General features: G+C 38.3%; 5 protein-coding genes, 1 long non-coding RNA gene and 1 other non-coding gene across 7 annotated transcripts in view; 6 read left to right on the plus strand and 1 right to left on the minus strand.

The window, feature by feature from the left end:
* LOC111811836 (transmembrane protein 256 homolog) overlaps positions 1–564 on the plus strand; it is a 3,186-nt gene extending 2,622 nt beyond the window's left edge. Inside the window, exon 5 of the mRNA XM_023698878.1 lies at positions 224–564. Within this exon, the coding sequence (XP_023554646.1) occupies positions 224–323 (100 nt within the window). The 3' untranslated portion in view covers positions 324–564. The remainder of the gene's footprint in view (positions 1–223) is intronic.
* Positions 565–1,164: 600 nt separating this feature from the next.
* LOC111811633 (nuclear pore complex protein NUP133) lies at positions 1,165–7,811 on the plus strand (the record flags this gene model as incomplete). The annotated part of the gene is given in 8 exon segments (XM_023698578.1): positions 1,165–1,398; positions 1,972–2,096; positions 2,184–4,004; positions 4,336–5,057; positions 5,135–5,287; positions 5,399–5,741; positions 6,303–6,379; positions 6,907–7,811. Coding segments are annotated over 8 exon segments (3,993 nt in total). The 3' UTR covers positions 7,468–7,811.
* Positions 7,812–8,864: 1,053 nt separating this feature from the next.
* Positions 8,865–12,212, plus strand: LOC111811642 (putative calcium-transporting ATPase 13, plasma membrane-type). The gene is made up of 2 exons (XM_023698594.1): positions 8,865–9,285; positions 9,373–12,212. The coding sequence occupies exons 1-2, from the start codon at positions 8,986–8,988 to the stop codon at positions 11,953–11,955; spliced, it is 2,883 nt and encodes a 960-aa protein (XP_023554362.1). The 5' UTR covers positions 8,865–8,985; the 3' UTR covers positions 11,956–12,212.
* A 601-nt stretch (positions 12,213–12,813) lies between these two features.
* Positions 12,814–14,307, plus strand: LOC111811758 (chlorophyll a-b binding protein 151, chloroplastic-like). Its single transcript, XM_023698784.1, has 2 exons — positions 12,814–13,024; positions 13,476–14,307. The coding sequence occupies exons 1-2, from the start codon at positions 12,879–12,881 to the stop codon at positions 14,125–14,127; spliced, it is 798 nt and encodes a 265-aa protein (XP_023554552.1). The 5' UTR covers positions 12,814–12,878; the 3' UTR covers positions 14,128–14,307.
* LOC111811664 (pentatricopeptide repeat-containing protein At1g08070, chloroplastic-like) lies at positions 14,229–17,089 on the minus strand. The gene is made up of 2 exons (XM_023698654.1): positions 14,482–17,089; positions 14,229–14,340 (listed from the first exon to the last, which is right to left on the minus strand). The coding sequence occupies exon 1, from the start codon at positions 17,024–17,026 to the stop codon at positions 14,978–14,980; it is 2,049 nt and encodes a 682-aa protein (XP_023554422.1). The 5' UTR covers positions 17,027–17,089; the 3' UTR covers positions 14,229–14,340; positions 14,482–14,977.
* Positions 17,090–17,341: 252 nt separating this feature from the next.
* Positions 17,342–20,198, plus strand: LOC111811857. Its single transcript, XR_002817619.1, has 2 exons — positions 17,342–19,850; positions 19,940–20,198. It is a non-coding gene; the product is annotated as an uncharacterized LOC111811857 (long non-coding RNA).
* Positions 17,764–17,850, plus strand: LOC111776529. The gene has a single exon (XR_002812263.1). It is a non-coding gene; the product is annotated as a small nucleolar RNA SNORD25 (small nucleolar RNA).

The raw sequence follows: 20,198 nt of genomic DNA on the forward strand, positions 1-20,198 counted from the left end.
TTTTTTTTTTTTTTTTTTTTTTTTTTTTTTTTTTTTTTTTTTTTTTTTTTTTTTCTTTATTGAATCTGTGATCCAAAAGGGCTTAGAAAAGGTATGTAGGACTGATTGAGCATAGAACAGGTTTGGACTCAATTGAAATCTCTTCCAGTTTCCTTTTAGCAGGTTCATATTGAACTCATATGTCTGTTTCAGAGATGTATAAGAATGTGTGCTTCCATTGCAGGTGCTATACTGTGGCCCTTCTTGAAGATAGAAAGTATTCTACCTTAGCTCCATTTGGTGGCTTTGCTTTCATTGGTGCATGGGCTAGCTTGCTCTTCTAAATTTACCCAGTTTCGATATCTTTTCGATTACTTATGGCTTCACGTATACTTCTGCACATATTCTGTGAAGAATTTCGATGTTTTGATAGAAGATAACCGAATCTCGTAAGCTTACTCATCTTCTTCCTCTTCCTCAGATTGTAAAAACGTGAAAGAATCCAAGTGCAGTATAAATGGAATAGTTCATTCATGAATTTAGAGGCAATAAAATGGTTCAGAATAAAGAGTAGATTCATTAAAATCTAGTTCATTGAGCAGAAAATTAGAGGAATTTTTTTTTATTTAAAATGTAACTATTGGATATATTTTGTATGTAATAGATTTCTGAACGATAAATTTTTCATTTTTTAATTTTAATTTTAATAAATTATTAGTTAATGTTAACTTAATACAAAACTACTAGACACAAATTAAAATTTTAAGGTCCTATTAGAAATAAATTTTAATTATATATTTAATTGGTTAATTAATTAAAATTTTAAAGTCTTATTAGAAATAAATTTGAATTATATATTTAATTGGTTAATTAATTTTTTTTAAAAAATATGTGCGTCTAAGAATGTATAAAATACAAAATCCATTTATTTAATAGATATGTATGAATTAATAGATAAATTATATTTATACTTTTAAGAATTAAAGAAGGATTAAATATTTGTAAATTTAAAAGTATAAAAATCAAATTAATAATTAAAAAAAAAAAGGTGGACGGCGGATCGCAAGATGGTCAGTACGCTTGAGCACACTCGATCACTCCCATCTCCCGCCAGAGCTTCGTGCTTTCCGCGTTCATTTCTTCGCACTCCAAGCTTTAAACCCTAAACCCCGAAATCCAATTCTTCTTCTTCTTCTTCTTCTTCCATTTTTCTGTGTAGTATTCAACAATGTTCTCTCCCGGGACGAAGAGACGCAATTCAAGCTCCAGAACAGGTCGAAGTTTGGCCCCGGCCCTGTCTGATTCTCCTATTACACCAATTTCTGCCGTCCGTAAGCCAGTTCTCGATAATCTGATCCCCAACCGCCCCGGCACCGGCACTCCGGCTCCTTGGGCTCCTCGCTTATCAGTCCTTGCAAGGTATTAGTGCCACCATTGCTGTATGTGTCAATCACGATTGCTTGTCAGAGCTCTAACTTTACTCGTTTCAGAGTATCGACTCAGTTTTTATGTTCGATTCATGAAACACAGTGGAAATTAAGTTCGTTTGTGCGAGTTATTGGCAGCAAGTTGATGAAATCTAACGGTTAATCATTAAACGGGGATTGCCCTTTTGGCGGTTTTCCCCGATGTCTGGTAATTGGAGTGGGTTGATGGGTTTTTTTAGTGGTATTTCGAAAATTTTTAGAACAAAAGTAATCTGACCAAGTATAAATCATAATGTGACACTTCTTTTTTTTTTTTTTTTTTTTTTTTTTTNGAATCGAAAATGCTTGTAACATATGTGTTATGAATTGGCTCAATAGTACCCTTAGGATGGTATTAATATGAATGTCTTGCTCGTAAAATTATTTGCACCTCCTGAACTAACTCTGACCACAATTTCTGTTTTAATTGAAAGGTGCATTTCATTCATTCGCTTATATTTTGCTTCTTGCCTCATAACTTGCTCCAATATGGAGAATGTTTAATTTATTCTTTATATTTTCCTAGAATTTCACCAGTTAATAGAAGTGATAAGGAAGATGAGACAGATCCAGTTCGGCCTGTCTATGTTGGAGAGTTCCCCCAAGTGGTTCGTGATGAGCAGGCCAGTCTGGTACAGCAGTTTGCCACAAGTAATGATGTTTATTGCAGTAAAAAATAGTTTATTGTTCTTGATGCTACTATTTTCTTGGAAACATGATAGGCTTTTTTCCTTGCAGGTGGTGCAAGCGTGGCAGGTGGAATGGATGCCGAGACATCCCTTGCTTGGATTATATGCCGAGACAAGCTCTTTCTTTGGACATACTTGTTACCTGTGGCCACCATGAAATGTGTTGTTCATGAACTTCCAAAAAGAATTTTAGACAGTAAAGATATTGGAAGAAACAACAATGATCATTGGTTGCTCAGCGTTGTTAGTTGGGATAGCCAAAATCAAAGTTCAAGAAAGTCAGTTAAACACCAAAACTCCGTTGCCATTATAATTTGTAATAAAAAAACAGGAGCTGTTGTGTATTGGCCTGATATCTTCTCAGATGGAGGAAGCACTCCAATTACCTGTCTAACATCTTCTCATGAGCCAGCGGCAATTTCATCAAAAACTTCAATTTTTGATGGGAAAAGCACTTCACTTGGAAATCAACGTCCGAATAGACCATGTACATTCAACTCTTTGATTGCCGCTGCTGTCCCTGATTCCCAGTACGTTTGTGTTGCCCTTGCATGTAGTTCAAATGGCCAGCTTTGGCAGTATCGCTGCAGCCCTATGGGAATTCAATGTACTGAAGTACCTCAAGATATATGTGGTTTTCGCTGTCAAGATGATGGTAGCTGTCAAAATCTTGTGAGTGATGGGTATCCAAGGTCTCTAACTTGGTCTCGTTCTCACCTTCAACTGGATAAATTTAACAGAAAGTTTTTGCTTCTGACAGATCATGAGATACAGTGTTTTTGTCTTAAACTTTTTCCTGATTTACAAGTGTCCAAGCTCTGGTCCTATGAAATTGTTGGTACAGATAGTGATTTGGGCATTAAAAAAGATCTAGCTGGTCAGAAAAGGATCTGGCCTCTTGATTTGCAGGAAGATGAACAAGGCGCTGTCATCACCATTTTAGTTGCCACATTCTGTAAGGATCGCATTAGTAGTTCGAGTTATATACAGTATACCCTTCTTACCTTGCAATACAAATCTGGGGCAGGAATAGAGGCTAGTGGTGATAAGAGGATACTGGAGAAAAAAGCCCCAATACAAGTCATAATTCCAAAAGCAAGAGTAGAAAATGAAGATTTTTTGTTCTCCATGAGACTTAGGGTAGGGGGCAAGCCTTCGGGATCAGCCCTCATTCTTTCAGGTGATGGGACGGCAACTGTCTCCCATTACTATAGAAGCTCCACTCTGCTGTATCAATTTGACTTACCTTATGATGCGGGGAAAGTATTAGATGCTTCAGTGCTTCCATCTACGGAGCATGGTGAAGGAGCTTGGGTTGTACTAACTGAGAAAGCAGGAATATGGGCAATACCCGTAAAAGCTATTGTCCTTGGTGGAGTTGAACCTCCTGAACGTAGTTTGTCACGCAGGGGAAGTTCAAATGAACGATCTGTGCAAGATGACTCAAGAAGCCTCAATTTTTCTGGCAACATCGCGAGTACAAGAGGTAGTCTTGAGGTGCAGGATGTTGTGGATAGGAAAAAGGCTACTATGTCTGGAATGGCACATCGAACAGCTCGAGATGAAGAATCAGAAGCTTTGCTGCGTCAACTTTTCCATGATTTTCTGTCATCTGGTCAAGTAAATAACTCATTTGAGAAGCTGAAGAATTCTGGTGCATTTGATAGGGAGGACGAAACAAATGTTTTTACGCGGATGAGCAAGTCAATTGTTGATACTTTAGCAAAACATTGGACTACAACGAGAGGTGCTGAGATTGTGTCGATGACTGTTGTTTCTACTCAGCTGATTGACAAACAGCAGAAGCACGAGAAGTTTCTCCAGTTTCTTGCTTTATCAAAGTGCCATGAAGAGTTGTGTTCTAGACAAAGTATGTTTCGACTCATTTTTAATGCTAATTCTCTGTGGTATGGCTGTAGATATTTACCTTTAGATGCTGAACCTCTGTCAATTTTTCACCTGATATATGTTTTTTGTTATCTGTTTTTTATATTGGCATAAATGGTCTAGATGCTCTTTCTGTGTCTTCAGATGTTTATTCTAGGACAAGAAATTTCTATTTTTCCTGACATTGGTTGAAGTCACATTGGAGTTGGTTTGATTTGGGACTCAGTTTTTGTTCTTGGAATGGGAAGGTTATCTTGTGAAGATAGAATTTCAAATTCAAATTAAAGAACTTAAACTCTGGTCCTGGTGTGTAGGAAATTCTTTGCAAATTATCCTGGGGCATGGAGAAAAGCTTGCTGCGATGATTCAGTTAAGGGAACTGCAGAACACAATTTTCCAAAACCGTTCAAATGGACTTAGTTCCTTGAGTTCTAATTCAGAAACTCCTATGTCAGGTGCTCTATGGGATCTTATTCAATTTGTTGGAGAGCGAGCTCGCCGAAACACTGTTCTTCTAATGGACAGAGATAATACTGAAGTGTTCTACAGTAAAGTTTCTGAATTAGAAGAAGTATTTAATTGTTTAGAAAGGCAGCTAGATTATGTGGTAAGTGCAGACGAATCATATGCAGTCCAGAACCAGAGAGCTTGTGAAATCTCTAAAGCATGTGTTACTATCATGCGTGCGGCTGTGCAATATAGAAACGAGCATCAGTTATGGTATCCTCCATCTGAAGGCCTAACACCTTGGTACAGTCAATTGGTTGTGCGGAATGGACTATGGCACATTGCTTCTCTCATGCTTCAGCTTTTAAATGAAGTTTCTGAGCTTGATACATCTGCAAAATCTGATTTATATTGCTACCTGGAACTATTAACTGAAGTTCTTCTTGAGTCACATGCTGGAGCTGTCACTGCAAAAGCAGAGCGCGGAGAAAAAACTGAAGGTCTTTTACATGAATTTTGGAGTCGAAGGGATTCACTCCTCAGCTCTCTTTATCAAAGAATAAAAGATTCCGTGGAAGCTGAGCATAAGGTTATTTTATTGTGTGATGTGCTTCCTGTGACCAAGGTTCTAGATCTGAGTTCATATTGAAACACATGGTTTTGCAGGATTTTAGGGGAGATTTGGTGGAGCAAAGGGTAGAAAGCCTCAGGAAGCATTCATCACGTCTGTTAGCTGTTGCAAAACAGCATGAATGCTACAGCATTTTATGGAGTATCTGCTGTGACCTTAATGATTCAGAGCTACTCAGGAATCTTATGGTGTGTAGTTTTCTGTTATTTCAATGCTTCATTTGGTTTTTCAAATTTATATGTTATTCCTTATGTTATATGGTGCTTGCGTTTGATTGTTTATCATGGATGGTGATGCAGCATGAGAGCATGGGGCCTAAAGGAGGGTTTAGCTACTTTGTTTTTAAAAAACTTCATGAAAATAAACAGTTCTCCAAGCTTTTAAGACTTGGAGAAGAGTTCCATGAAGAACTCTTGATATTTCTAAAGGAGCATCCAGATCTTTTGTGGCTCCATGAGTTGTTCCTTCATCAATTTTTCTCCGCCTCAGACACTCTCCACGAATTAGCTCTGTCCGAAGGTGAAGGACCTGTGTCACCCCCTGAAGTTGAGACAGAAGTCGAATCTGACCATTGTAATTTGGAATTAAAATTGGCAGATCGAAAACGCCTTTTGTACCTCTCAAAGATAGCTTTAATGGCAGGTATTGCTCATCTCTGGTCATGCATTAATCCTATCCTTTCCTGCAGTGCTTTGTACATTTCCTTGCTTGTGTCCTTTCTCAAGTTCTTAACATACTTATTTTGTGCATTGCTAGAGGACCTTTTTTTAAAAAACAATTTTATATAAGAAATCATCGTTTCGCATGAAGGGAGGAATCTCCCTCTCTCAATGCGTCAGTCAATCTTTTAGTCGACTAGCTGACTTCATTAAATATCAGAGTTCTTATCCAAAAAAATATTGAGTATCAGAGTCGATCTTTCCAGGATTCCTCATTAGATGTTGCTTGTAAGTTATGCCTACCTGCTCTTAGAAATGGACTCCCTTTCTAAGAGCATGTGTATTGCCAAAGTGATTCAATAGTTTTTCTCTGCTATGTGATTCTTCAATATTGGAGAAATACTGAATAAAATGTTTATTTCAGTATTTCTATCACTTAAGATATATCCTCTATGTATGTTAGTATCGTTCTTCTCTGATATTTAATGGTGATTGGCGGCTTCTGAAACCCGATTATTTTTATTAATATGTTCTTTTTATATAGCAGCAGCAGGTAGAAATACTGAGTATGAGAGTAAGTTGATGCGCATTGAGGCTGATGCAAAGATACTTAAGTTACAGGTTGGTTTTCTTTTTGAAATGGTGAACTTGATTGAACCTGCTTAAATCTTTACATCTTTGTCAGCTCTGATTTTTGAATGATTTCATCTCATCATATTCATATGATATGTACAGTTCTATAACTTCCGTTGAACTATTGAATTTTGTTTTATTCTGATCTTAAAACTACAGAACTAATGATGCTTTCTTAACGTTATGCTTTAGAGCACCAAAGGCAAAGTTGAGAATATCAACTAAATCTTAAACGGGGAACCAAAACTTCAATTACTTCACTTTTAACTAATAGAGATTGAAGAAGAGAAGAATTCATCTCTAATTACTTGCCGTTCTGGAAACTGTTCATAGAATTGAGATTAAAAAAAATGCTGGTCTGGCCTTTGAGGCATGGAGACTACCCAAAACATTTGAATGTGATTGATGTAGCACTGTAGCTGTGTTAAACATGTTAGCTTAGAAGCATCAAGCTCTTTCTTCATTTGATCTTGTCCGTTTCCTGATGGTTCCACCTGATCCATTGTCTCTTATAGGAAGCCATTTTAGATCCCTCTCTCGCCATCGAAACAGAGCAGAAGCTCGACTGCGAGCTCCTCCATCCCGATCGCCTTATTCAACTGTGTCTCAAAAGCAAAAACCCAACACTCTCATTGATGGCTTTCGACATTTTTGCCTGGACCAGTACCTCGTTTCGTGAAACCCACCGAAAGCTTTTGGAGGAGTGCTGGAAAAATGTTGCAGATCAGGATGACTGGAATCAACTATATGAAGCATCAGTTGCCGAAGGATGGAGTGATGAAGAGACGATGAGAAACCTGAGAGAAACAGCTTTGTTCAAAGCTTCAAGCAGATGTTATGGACATGGAGCAGCAGAAGTGTTTGGAGAAGGAGGGTTTAATGCAGTATTGCCCCTAAGACAAGAGAATCTTGAAGGTGGTTCTATTATGGTGAAAGACTGTGTAGGTTCTGTAGAGGCAATTCTGATGCAACACAAACATTTTCCTGAAGCAGGGAAGTTAATGGTGACTGCCATTATGTTGGGAGTGGAGGATTATGATAACAGAGTGGAAGATGATCCTATTTTAGTGGATTAACTTCTGCCTCTAACATCTTCCTTTTGGCTTTAGCATCTTCTTAATTCTGTAAATTCTTAGGGTTTCTAAAAGAAAGATTCTTTGATTGGGATTTGTTTTTTTTTGCTTACTTTTCTTTGTTGTGCATCTTTACAAGATCCTTCTACAGTAATGACCTGACAGTTGTGAGACATGCTTGGGAAAATTGCTTCTAGATCTTTTTGTGTCTTAGAACTCGAAGCTCGGATCGGATAAAACGAACTCGTAGAGAACAACTTGTTTTGTACCTCAAAGTATGATTTGGGGAATTTGAGAACTTTGATTGGTTGATCTATAAAAATAGATTAGGAGCTACGAATAAATAATTTTGAAGTTGAAATATCATTTTTTCGTCGTTTTGTTCAATTTTAGTTTCGAACTTCTAAAAACGTAAAAGAGGAGGCGATGTCTTTAAGTATATATTTATATTTGCATTGTGTTTTTAACTAATTTCAATAAAACTAGAGATGTCTGTTAGTCGGGGTTGAGACAATTTTTTAGGCTTCACCCTAATTTTTTTTCAATCCAATCAACTCTGGCTAGTAAAATATTTATTTATTTAGTGTTAAATATTTAATTGAAACTTTCATAAATAAATAATAATAAAATTATAAAGTTAAATAAAAAAAATAATTGTATCATTAGTAAGAATATATATTTTAAAATTATGAATAAATTCGAATTTATTGTATTAAACCTACCACTCACAAACTAACTAGCTCAATTTATAAAATTCTCAAACAAAATTGTAAAAAAAATGTTATTATTAATTTAAAAAATAGAAAATAGATATAAAAGAGGAGGCGATGTGTCGGTGAAGGTAGTTATTTTTGTTTATATTTTAATTTCGTAAATTCTATTTCAAATGGTATTTCAAATTTGCAGTGTTCAATTTGTTCACGTAACCCCATATCGACTTCGCTCTCTCATTTCGTACGATCAAAACGCGTCTTACACAAACCAATTTTAAATTTATGATTTCATTTTTTAAATTCTCTTTTTACCCTCAATTTCTTACTAAAAATATCACAATTATTTTAAACTCCAACAAAAAAAATTTAAAAGAAAGATCATGTCAGGTAATTATTTATTTATTTTTCTAAAATAAGCCTATAAATAATATTTTTTCTCTAAAGTTTTATAACTTTTTTGTTGTAAATTGTTTTTTTTAAAAAAAAAAAAATTAATTTTTTATTGTAATTTTTCATGAACATTTTTTTAAGTTTAAAATTTAAAAGTTCCCATATATTTTTTCTCCCAACCTTAAAAAATAAAAAATGTATTATTATTATTATTATTATTGAAATTTAGGATTTTAAAAAAATATTTATTTATATATAGTTTGGTAATGGCAGTTAAATAAGGAGGGCTGGGGGGACGGTGCGAAAGAACAGTGGGAAGCTTCGGAGAAAGTGATCGGATATTACTGTAATTGGGTCCGCTTCGCCTTAAATATGGCCGTAGAAGTTTCAAAGCTCATTAGTTTTCTCCGGTAGATTTATGGCGATGTTTCAAAGAACCGCCGATGATGGGGCTCAACCGCTTCTGGTTGGTACACCATCCAAACTGGTTCGCTTCCGGCAACTAGTTTTAAGCATACGCTTTGTACTCAGCCTGAGGCGAACCAGTTCGCCACCGCCGCCTCAATACACGGTTATTGACGTACATTTTGAAGACGAAAGGGATATCCAGAAGCAGCGTCTTAAGAAGATCGTGAAAGAGAAGAATTTAAAAGCGCTAAAAGACTTCGGCGGTGTAGAGGAGGCTGTCTCGTTTCTGCGTTCGGAATCGCTGCTACAGGTAACCATTTTTTCCTCTTCTTCTTGTAGCTACTTCACTAATTGTTGTTCTTCTTTTTCATTTGATTTTTGTTCCTTACGAGTATAGATCGATGCACAAACACTTCGTGGGTATGGATTCTGTGGCTCATTTCTCCTGTTTGTAAAAGAATTTTGCTGTTATTTATGGAACTCCTTAAATAGCTGGACAATCTTGTTCTTAGTAATTGCTGCTGGTTTGTCTTTTGCCATTGAATCATTAGAACAAGGACTTAAACATGGATGGCATGATGGTTTTGGTATACTCCTTGCAGTGTTCTTACTTGTATTTTTCCCTCCAATCTTAAGCGTTTACCGCAAAAGAGCTGAGGAGAAAGAGCTTTTAAAGAATAAGAACATCTTGGAAGTGACTGTGAAAAGAGATGAACTATGCCAAAGGGTCTCTGTTTCTGATGTTAGGGAGGGAGATAGAATCCATTTGAATAAGGGCGATCGTGTTCCTGCAGATGGGTTGCTTATAAAAGGCAAAAATCTGATTCTGGATGAAGTAATCAACTCCCACATCGATCCTAATCGAAACCCTTTTCTATTTTGTGGCTCTGTGGTTGACCATGGCGAAGGGGAGATGATTGCGGTGTCTGTTGGCCATGACACAGCCTTTGGAAAAGTGCTGCTTGAGCTGGTTACTCATCCTTCACAGGAGACGCTGTTCCAATCTAGGATGAACAAGCCATATCAATTCTTGGAGAAGTTTAGTCTTACAGTGTCTTTAACGATTCTTGTTGTAGTTCTAGCCCGTTTGCTATGTAAACACCATGATGATTACTACAATGATAGGCCTGAAACCAAGGGGAAATTAACGGCAGGCATTGTGGTTCAAGCCTTTGAAAGGATGTTCTTGAAGTTTGGGTCGAGAGCTTCCTTCTTGGCTACTGTTCTGTTAACCATGGTGATAGGATTACAGCATGGGATGCCATTTGCAATCACTCTGTCCCTCTCTTTCTGGAGAGAAAAGATGAGATCCCTCAAAGGAAACTGTCTGAATCTATCAGCTTGTGGAACTTTGGGCCTTGTTTCTGCTATCTGTATTGATATCACTGCTGAGTTATCATTTCACGAGGTGGAGCTCTGTGAGTTCTTTGTTGGAGAACAAAAGATCAACTCTGCTATGGAGTTTCATACTGATATTTCTCAAAGCCTTGAGCTAGCAGCTCAAATTTTATATTCTGATCCCAAGGTTTCTGTTCATTTAGGGAATGATCTGGTCCATTTCTTGAAAAACAAATTGGGAGCTCCTGATCAGAAGTTTGACATTATTGATCATAAGTTCTTGAGCTCAGAAAAGGGCATTGGAGCATTGGTGAGCAAACGTAGTGAAATGGATACAGAAGCGAACCTTTTTCATGTGCATTATTATGGGGATGCATCAAGTATTGTGAGTATGTGCTCACAATACTATGATATCAGAGGCATAGTTCACGACATAGAAAACGAAAAAGACGTATTCGAAAACGTGATTCGAGAGATGAAACAAAGAGGTTTAAGACCCATTGCATTTGCTTGTAAACAACGAAGGAATGATGATCAGTTGTTTGAAGGAGAATCAAAGCTGCTTGGATTTATAGGTCTAAAATTCTCACATGAAAAAACACTAAATGCCTTAAGGGATCTCCAAAACATTGGTGCAAGAATCATACTAATATCAGAAGATGAGCTTTTTGAGGCCATAAACATGGTTAATGGTCTTGGAACTCAGTGTGACCTCAAGAACAACGTGGTTGAAGGTGAAAGATTTAAGGAAATAATGATGACTGATGGAACTGAGAGACATGAGCTGATGAAGAACATCAGTTTTATGGGAAAGGCAACCTCTGAAGACAAGCATCTGTTAATAAAAGAACTGAAAGCTGAGGGGAACATTGTTGCTTTCTCGCCTGATTTGACATCAAGGGATGTTCCAACTTTGATGGAAGCTGATATTCGGATTCTCCAAGAACATAGGAGCAGTAAAGAATCTAGAATGGTTGGTGATATCATGTGTGAAGATGTGACATCCTTGAACCAGACACTAAAATCTAGCAGGTGCATTTATCTCAACATTCAAAAGTTCTATCAAATTCAGCTCATTGCTTCAGTGTCTGGGCTTGTGATAACCTTGGTCTGCACCATGGTCTCTGGGAAGTCTCCCATAGCCACATTACAGCTTATATGGGTGACTTTGATTATGTGCCTTCTTGGAGGCTTGATGATGGTAATGGAGCTGAATGATGAGGAAGTTCAAGCCCCTCTTCAAGGGAGGGATAGGAATCAATCTCTCATAACTGAAGTCATTCTGTACAAGATTGTAATCCATGTCCTATGTCAAGTGTTTGTTTTCTTGCTATTTGAGTACTTGGGACAGGAGGTTATGCCCCACATGGAGGAGAATGTGAGGCATACCATGATGTTCAATACCTTTGTGCTCTGCCAGATTGCTAATTTGCTTGCTGCTATGGGACTGGTGACGAACAGGGGAGCTTTTTTTAAGGCTGTGTTGCAGAGCCCGTGGTTTCTTGTTTCTTTGGCGACTGTGTTGGCTGTGCAGATGGTGGTGATTGAGTTTGCTGGCGGTGTTGTCAATGGTGTCAAGCTAAGCGCGGTGCAGTGGTCGAGCTGTTTCTTTTTTGCATCGCTTCTATTGATAGTGCCATAGGGGCTTGAACAAAGACATAGAATTACCACGAGATAAAGTCAAGTCACATGAAGTGAAGTTAAGTTTCATTAGGATTGGACTCTGGTTGCAGTTGTTTCATTTATGCAATAAGGGCTTCCAATTAGAGTGGGGCGACTTCATTTATTCTTAGATGACTTCATGACTTCATTTATTCTTAAATGGTTACAAATTTGTGATAGATGATTAAATCTAAATTGATGATGTTTCTATTTTAAGTTTAAAGACTTTTTAAACTATTTGAATGTCTCGTGGAAGGTATATATAAAACAATGTATGTTGTATTTGTAAAGTAGACTCGAATAATATTGTAAAAATAGTATTTATTCTTGTTTTTTTTTTTTTTTATAGATTTCCACTCATAAGAAATGTTTCTTTCACCTCTCCAAGAGGTGAGATCTCGCAATCCACTTCCTTGGGGCCCAACGTTCTCACTAGCACATTGCTCGATATCTAACTCTAATACCATTTGTAAAAATTCAAACTTACCACTATTAGATATTATCTGTTTTAGCTCGTTACATATCGTTGTCGGCCTCACGATTTTAAAATGTGTCTACTACAGAGAGATTTTCGAGTGTTTTATCAATCTTCTATGCTCCACACCACATAGGCTTTGTTGTCTATGCGAGCGGCCCATTATAAGGAGCTGATATAGTACAACAGAAAACTTGTGGCTATGGGGGCGGCCCCACCAATATCTTGGCTGCCACTTGGCTTCACGAAACGCCATAAATTATCTGCATGAGAATCTGGGTTTGAGCAGAAGGACCAATAGGATGCTGCTGACGTGTAGTAATCCTAATCCACTATATCTTTCCATCTCCAATATAACCTCCATTTTCACTACTATCATCCTCGTCCAAAACCAGCCTTCAGCCCCCCTTAAGAAGTTTCCCACAAATATGGCCACCTCTGCTATCCAACAATCCGCCTTTGCAGGCCAGACTGCCTTGAAGCAATCCAATGAGCTTGTCCGGAAGGTCGGCGCTTTCGGTGGCAGCCGCTTCACCATGCGGCGGACAGTTAAGAGTGCTCCACAGAGCATATGGTAAAGTCCCTTCCATTCTCGCTTTAGCGGTTAAAATGTAACAACTTAGGCCCACCGCTAGCAGATATTGTCCTATTTAGACGTTTCTTTTTGGGCTTCTCTTCAAGGTTTTTAAAACGCGGTCCGATAGGGAGAGTTTTTCACACTCTTAAAAAGAATACTTAGTTCTCCTCTCCAACTAATTAGTACCTGGATATTATTTTCTGCATCTCTTTGGCCATTTTTACCTTGTGCAGTAATGTATGGTGTTTTCCTGCAATGAACATGATAAGTTAAAAAAAGATCAGTTCAATCAGCACAGTCCATTTTAAAGATGTTTAAACATTTATTGAATTGAATTGTGAGCACAGTTAAGTAGGAGGATTAACCCAATTGAGGAGTAAATTTTCATCCATTGGTGATCTAAGAACACAGAATTGTAATTCAAACGCCTGATTTCTTTACTTAACAGGTATGGGGCAGATCGCCCAAAATACTTGGGACCATTCTCTGAACAAACACCATCTTACCTGACTGGAGAGTTCCCTGGTGACTATGGATGGGACACAGCCGGTCTGTCAGCCGATCCCGAAACATTTGCGAAGAACCGTGAGCTCGAGGTGATCCACTCCCGATGGGCCATGCTTGGTGCATTAGGTTGTGTCTTCCCTGAAATCCTTGCAAAGAATGGTGTCAAGTTTGGTGAATCAGTTTGGTTCAAGGCTGGTTCTCAGATCTTCTCTGAGGGTGGTCTAGATTACCTCGGCAACCCAAACCTCATCCATGCTCAGAGTATTCTTGCAATCTGGGCATGCCAGGTTGTGCTCATGGGCTTTGTTGAAGGATACCGGGTTGGTGGCGGTCCCCTTGGTGAAGGACTAGACCCAATTTACCCAGGAGGCGCCTTCGACCCGCTCGGATTGGCAGATGATCCAGATGCATTTGCTGAGTTGAAGGTGAAGGAACTAAAGAATGGAAGGCTGGCAATGTTCTCCATGTTCGGATTCTTCGTCCAGGCTATTGTCACCGGAAAGGGTCCTGTTGAGAATCTCTTTGACCATGTTGCAGATCCTGTTGCCAACAATGCATGGGCTTACGCCACCAACTTCGTCCCCGGAAAATGAAGAAACATGTCGTAAAAAACTCTGTTTTACCATGCTCAAAATTCTTATGTTTCCTGAAAATCTTATGCTGTGGACTCCATTAGTGCTGATGTAATTTCTCTAGTAGAAACATCCATTGAAGTTCAAAGTTCTCTGTGCTATGTCTTCTTTTCACATATAGAATTTCAGCATGCATCTTGGAAAATGTTGCGTCCTATTCACAGTTTTTTTCCCCTAAAAAACACAGATTGATTGATGCTAGGAAACATAAGAGGTTGAAGAAGAATTTCAAACTGAAAACCTCATATAGCTTTCCAAGAAAGACCTACTATGCTCATTGCTTAAGATATATTGACTTGCAACGGTCGAATTTACCTGGAATCATGAGGACAAGGAACAGGAATTGTAACCTCCCGGTATGTTGTAGTCAGCCTCACGGTGTGCCTGACTGACAAATCTGCCATCTCCACGGCTTTCCCTTTTGCATACTGCTCCTCAAGCCTTCGAATGCCGATCTTCGCTTGGGCTGGCTCCGAGGCTCTATCCTGACTTTTCCTGACTTTTCATTGCTTCTTCCCAACCTGCACTTTTTTCTCATATCGCGCGCACCGGGCTGAGTACATAGACGAGGCGGTCACAGGAATGAAAGCGCATTCCCTCGTGCTCTGGAACTCCTTTACATTGGTTGAAGAAAAAGGTTCAATCTTGTGAAACCATAGTGTAGGCGAAACCTGACAGCCTGCCTAGAGTTTGACCTTCTCCGGTCCTGGAAGGAAAACTCACTGAACTTTCCTTCCCCCAGCGGGATAAACACGATGCTAGTTGCTCAAGCAGGAAGGAAAGATATATCACCAAATAAGAAGAGATGAAGTCACCAAAAATCCTTACAAGAACATGACCCACTTTTAAAGTGATGGAATCGACTACCATCTCTGATAATGATCTCACGGTTATAAATATCAGAAATAAGTTTAGTCACAGCATGGCAATCGTTGCAAATACGAAGATTCTTTATAATGCGGATAGGACTTCCATGGTTGATATTAAGAAGACCAAAAGCTATAGCTAACCTCTCACTGTGGGTTTCAAGTTCTGCTTCTTTCTCATTGTCCTCCTCAAGACATAACAGAACTTGAGTCGTGTCGGGAACGTGTCCCGCTACATTCAACTTCTCTTTCATCTCACGCAGCTTGACGTAGATCTCTTCGGTTTGAGGATGTGACCTATCTCCCACAATGAATTCATGGATTGAACCTTGATGCTCAATGGAACTGCATCCTGGATCCTTTCTGATTCCTTTTTTCTTCATCATTTCTCTAACTTGACGAACTTTTTCCCACAAGCCAGTTGCAGCATACATGTTCGAAAGAATAACATAACATCCAGTAGTATCCGGTGCTAAATCCATCAGATGATGAGCAGCATATTCCCCCATTCTTGTGTTACCATGTTTCCTTGAACCACTTAGCAGACTCATCCAAATTACATGGTTTGCTTTGACGGGCATTCTCTCTATGGTATCCTTCGCCTCTTCAATGTATCCAGCTCGACACAGAGCATCGATCAAGCAACCGTAGTGTTCAATAGAAGGCTCGATTCCAAAATCATCTGTCATTGTTTTGAAGTACCGACGTGCCTCTTTGGCAAATCCTGCATGACTACAAGCATTCAACACTCCAATGAAAGTAATAGCATGTGGCTTCAACCCAGTTCTGCACATTTCATCAAATAGCTCAAGAGTTTGCTCCACCAAACCATGCATTCCCAAGCCTACAATTATAGCCGTCCAATGCCCCAATTTCTTATTGGGAATAGACTGACAAACTCTGAGGGCATCCTTAATGCTGCCACACTTGGAGTACATTTCTATCAGCGATGTGCCGAGCACACCGTCTGTTTTGAATCGATTTTTCACTATATAGGAATGAACCCATCTTCCATTCCCAAGACTAGCCAATCCTGAAGCTGCAGAAAGAGCTCCAAGGAGAGTGGCATGATTGGGTGATATATCTTCTGTCAACATGACCTCAAACAGCTTCAAGGCTTGAATGAACTGCTTGTTCAGCTCATATCCAGTGATCATTGAATTCCATGAAACGTGGTTTCTCTCTGGCATCCGATCGAATAATTCTCGTGCCATGTTAAACTTCCCAGCTTTCATGTAGCCATTAATCATAGCATTCCAAGATACAGAATTTCGAGTAGGCATTCGATCGAACACGTCTCTAGCAGCCTTGAGCTTCCCACTTTTAGAAAGCCCATCAACCAGAATAGTCCATGAGAAATTATCCTTCTCAGGCATTTCATCAAACAACTCCAGTGCAAGTTCAATTTCACCACATCTAGCATACCCATCAATCAAAGAATTCCATGATACTACATCCTTATCTTCCATTCGATCGAACACTTTCCTACACAGCTCAATCTCACCACATTTAGAATACATATTAACCAAACTACTCAAAACAAACTTATCCACACCAATCCCAATTTTCACTATCAACCCATGAATCTGTTTCCCTTCCTGTAGTGCACTCAATCGAGCACAACCCTTTAGAACACAAGGCAATGTAAAAGAATCAGGCATAAACTCACAGAGCAATTTGCAGAACAACGCAATGGCATCATTTGAACGTTGATTCTCAATGTAGCACTTGATGAGCATATTCCAAGAAACCAAAGTGGGTTTTCGAATCCAGTCAAAGAGGGACTGAGCATATTCGAGATTGTTGATTCTGGGATTTGCATAGAGAGCCAAAAGACGAGGAGATATCGAAGGGTGATTCAATGAGCCTGTTTTAAGCGAGAGAGCGTGGAATTGCTTCGCTTCTCGTTCAGTTTCGCAGCTTTGAAGAGGAAAATGAAGGTTGCAAGGGAGAAATGGCTGGAGGGAGTGTGACAGTGCAAGAGACGCCATCATAATTCTATTGGATCCAACCAGAAATCAAAGAATGGAGCTCCGTTATGAACACCCAGATGAGATAATGATCGGTGCAAATTAAATATATTAATTATTTTTAAAAAAAATATTAAATTTCATTAAATCTAATAGTTTATTTTATTTTATTATTATTATATTTTTACAATATTATTTAAAATTTAAAGATATTTATACATAATTTTAAGTTAAAAAATATTTTATAAACAGAGATTATATATTTTAATTTAAGCGCAAAATAAATTCTAGATCCTTCGTCTATTCACTCTGCCCAATCCCCATTGCTATATAAATCAAACTCTCCACCAGCCGCTCGTATCATTCACTTCGTCTTTTCGGCTTTACGGAGCTCCCTTCTTCGGGGTTTATCCTTTTCCGATCTAAGCTCTTTCATCTTCATGGCTGTTCTCTTCGTTCTTCACAGATTTATCACAGAGTAATCTCTTTTGCAGATCCGTTCCTGTTTTTTCTCTTTGTTTTGTGAATTTATTTTGAAATGGATGTATTTGAGGCTTCATAATCTGGTCAGTGTGGATTTGATCTGTTCCCATTTGACTCGTTCCCTTGAAGCAATATCGATCGTGATACTTTTTCTCAATCTCTCCCTTTGCTTTCTCTTATAGCGCTTGGGAGAACACTGGAGTAGCTACATCTTCTATTATCTTTCTGCTTTCTCTTCATTTCGTTCTGAAATTTCTGATTGAAACGATTTTTATCTTCGCAACGGTGATGAGCCTTTTGCAGACCTGTAATGATTTGCGAATATGATCGCAATATCATACGAACATCTAAGGGACTGAGTTGCTTAGATTTCTTCGACTTTTTTTTATTTCTCGGTTCGATTTTGATTTTGATTCTTTAAATTCCTTTTAAATCAGAGTAAAAACCCTAATGGAAAAGCGTAATGAGCGCTGAACACTCGACAACGGTTTGTTACCGATTGATTACTTTTCCAAGATGAATACCGGTTTGGTTTCGACAATCAAATTGGAGGCGGAAAGAATCTTAGTGACAAACCCTAAATTCTTCGGGCTTTATGATTTCCAGTGAAACATAATTTATTTGATGGGCCTTAAGTTTGTATTGAATTACAATATCTATGTATAATATAGATTCTTCCGTAAATGCTTTGCCTATAAACTAATTTAAAAATTAAATGGAATAGAATTTGAATTTTTGTTTCGATTCAATTGATAAATCGGTCTTCCAGAGTTCCAACTTAACCAACCTATCATACTTCTAATATAATATAGTCATCAGATATGAACTTTATCATTTTGGAACTACATTAATTTGATTGAGATGGCTAAATAAGTAATATTAGAACTACGTTAATTAAATCACTCCTCGAAATTTGTCTTTGTATCATGTAAACAAAATTAAAAATTTTGTTTTAATGGGTGTAATCGAATACAATTACAAATAATTTTATGAACATGAGCAATATACGATCTTCTATCATGCCACAACCCCACATACTCCTGCTCTTCGCTTTTCCCCACAGAACCCGACCTCGTATGTGCCTCCATAGTCTGCTTTCTCTTCTGGGTTCTCACCAATCCCTCAATTTCTCATCGGAGCTGTTCCCTTTTTCTGTCCATTTTCACTCACCACAGACCCTTTCCCTGATAAGGTCACTAAAATCTCCATCGTGCTCTTTCCAGTCCCAGATGGGAATGTAGTTCAGAGCTTCTCGATTTGAGACCCAAACTCAAGCCCCATTGCGTATTGAAGATCCATGAAAGCACACCAACACGGGTTCGGGCTTGTGCTTCTTCTGGATTTGGAAGAGGCATTTTGTCAAACATATTATGTGTTGCTTTTTGTCGATGTTGAGTACGGCATGTACGGCATCGTCACGGGTTCGGGTTCGGGCAAGTACGGCATCGTCTTATGCGCCTGCACACCATGTAAGAATTCTAATGATCAATCCATGTAGGAATGATCAAAAGGGGGTAATTCAGTTTTTGAGTGAGATAATGTCAAATTTTTCATTATGATACTTGTCTAGATGCATTTACATACACCTCTTTGATTCTTCGGCATTATATCGATTTGGGTTTTGATTCTTGACATTTAGGAATGCTAGTCTGGCACCTCTTTGATTCTTGAGCATTATAGTAAAGAGAGGTCAGAGGAAGCCATGAATTTGCTTGAAGAAATGGTTGAGAAGCGGATTGAGGCAACTATATACACATACACCATTCCAATAGTTTCATTATGTGATGGCTCGTCGTTCTAGTGAGGCAGTAGAGCTTCACTAATCAGTTTGTGGTTGCAATTGGTCTATATCACAAGATGTTGGCTGATGGATTGGTTCCGACATCTGATGAGGTTGTCTGGACAGTGTTTCTTGTGTCGGATAGGGAAATTATTATAGGTTTATAATCAAGCCTTTTGGTCCAAAACAAAGCTATAAGACTTTAGACTCAAAGTGGACAATATCATACTATGGTCGAGAGTCAAATGGAAAATTTGATTTATTTGATTCCAAGTTTGAAGCTTCTTCATGTCATGGAATCAAGAAATTGCACTCTCAATTTCCAGACACATATTATGTTGGCTGACGAGGTTGTTTGGACAGTGGTTCACTTACTTATTTGAACAACCAGTGTTTTCAATCTTCCAATATAATTATGGACCTTGGTATTACGGGATCCGATATGTCAACCAAGTTAAGGATTGAAGACTATTGCGAGTGAGTCCCGATCATGGGTTTATGCTCAAAGTGGAAAATATCATACCATTGTGTAGAGTCTGTTCATCTAACATTTCCATCCTTAAATGCTCTCAAATGCTCTCAAAGGTATATGTTCATATCACATTTCAAACTCTGCAATGTTCTCAGATGTGCACACTGTCGATAACCATATATATTTTGAAACTTTTTTGCAGAATATGTTGATAGCAATCATTCAGTGGACTCATGAGGCAATTTGAGGCTTCTGGGGTGAAGTGATCATTCCCTTGGCAGGTAAGCTTTCCAGCAGATATTGATTTGGGACAGTAAGGACATGTTTAGCTGATGGGTAATCTTCCTCCTCCCTCCTTAATAATTGTGTCATCGTTAATTGTATTATTGTCCTTCTCTTTCATGTATTATATTGAGGGGCCCTGATTAAAGTCATCTTTAATGCAAAATATTCCTCCTGAA

This window comes from Cucurbita pepo, chromosome LG15 (assembly GCF_002806865.2).
Source record: "Cucurbita pepo subsp. pepo cultivar mu-cu-16 chromosome LG15, ASM280686v2, whole genome shotgun sequence".
NCBI classification, from domain to species: domain Eukaryota; kingdom Viridiplantae; phylum Streptophyta; class Magnoliopsida; order Cucurbitales; family Cucurbitaceae; genus Cucurbita; species Cucurbita pepo.

Coding starts and splice junctions, on each gene's coding strand:
- LOC111811642 (XM_023698594.1), top strand. CDS start 8,986: ATGGCGATGTTTCAAAGAACCGCCGATGATGGGGCTCAACCGCTTCTG. Junction 9,286..9,372: donor GTTCGGAATCGCTGCTACAG/GTAACCATTTTT, acceptor TTACGAGTATAG/ATCGATGCACAAACACTTCG.
- LOC111811758 (XM_023698784.1), top strand. CDS start 12,879: ATGGCCACCTCTGCTATCCAACAATCCGCCTTTGCAGGCCAGACTGCC. Junction 13,025..13,475: donor AGTGCTCCACAGAGCATATG/GTAAAGTCCCTT, acceptor TTTACTTAACAG/GTATGGGGCAGATCGCCCAA.
- LOC111811664 (XM_023698654.1), bottom strand. CDS start 17,026: ATGATGGCGTCTCTTGCACTGTCACACTCCCTCCAGCCATTTCTCCCT.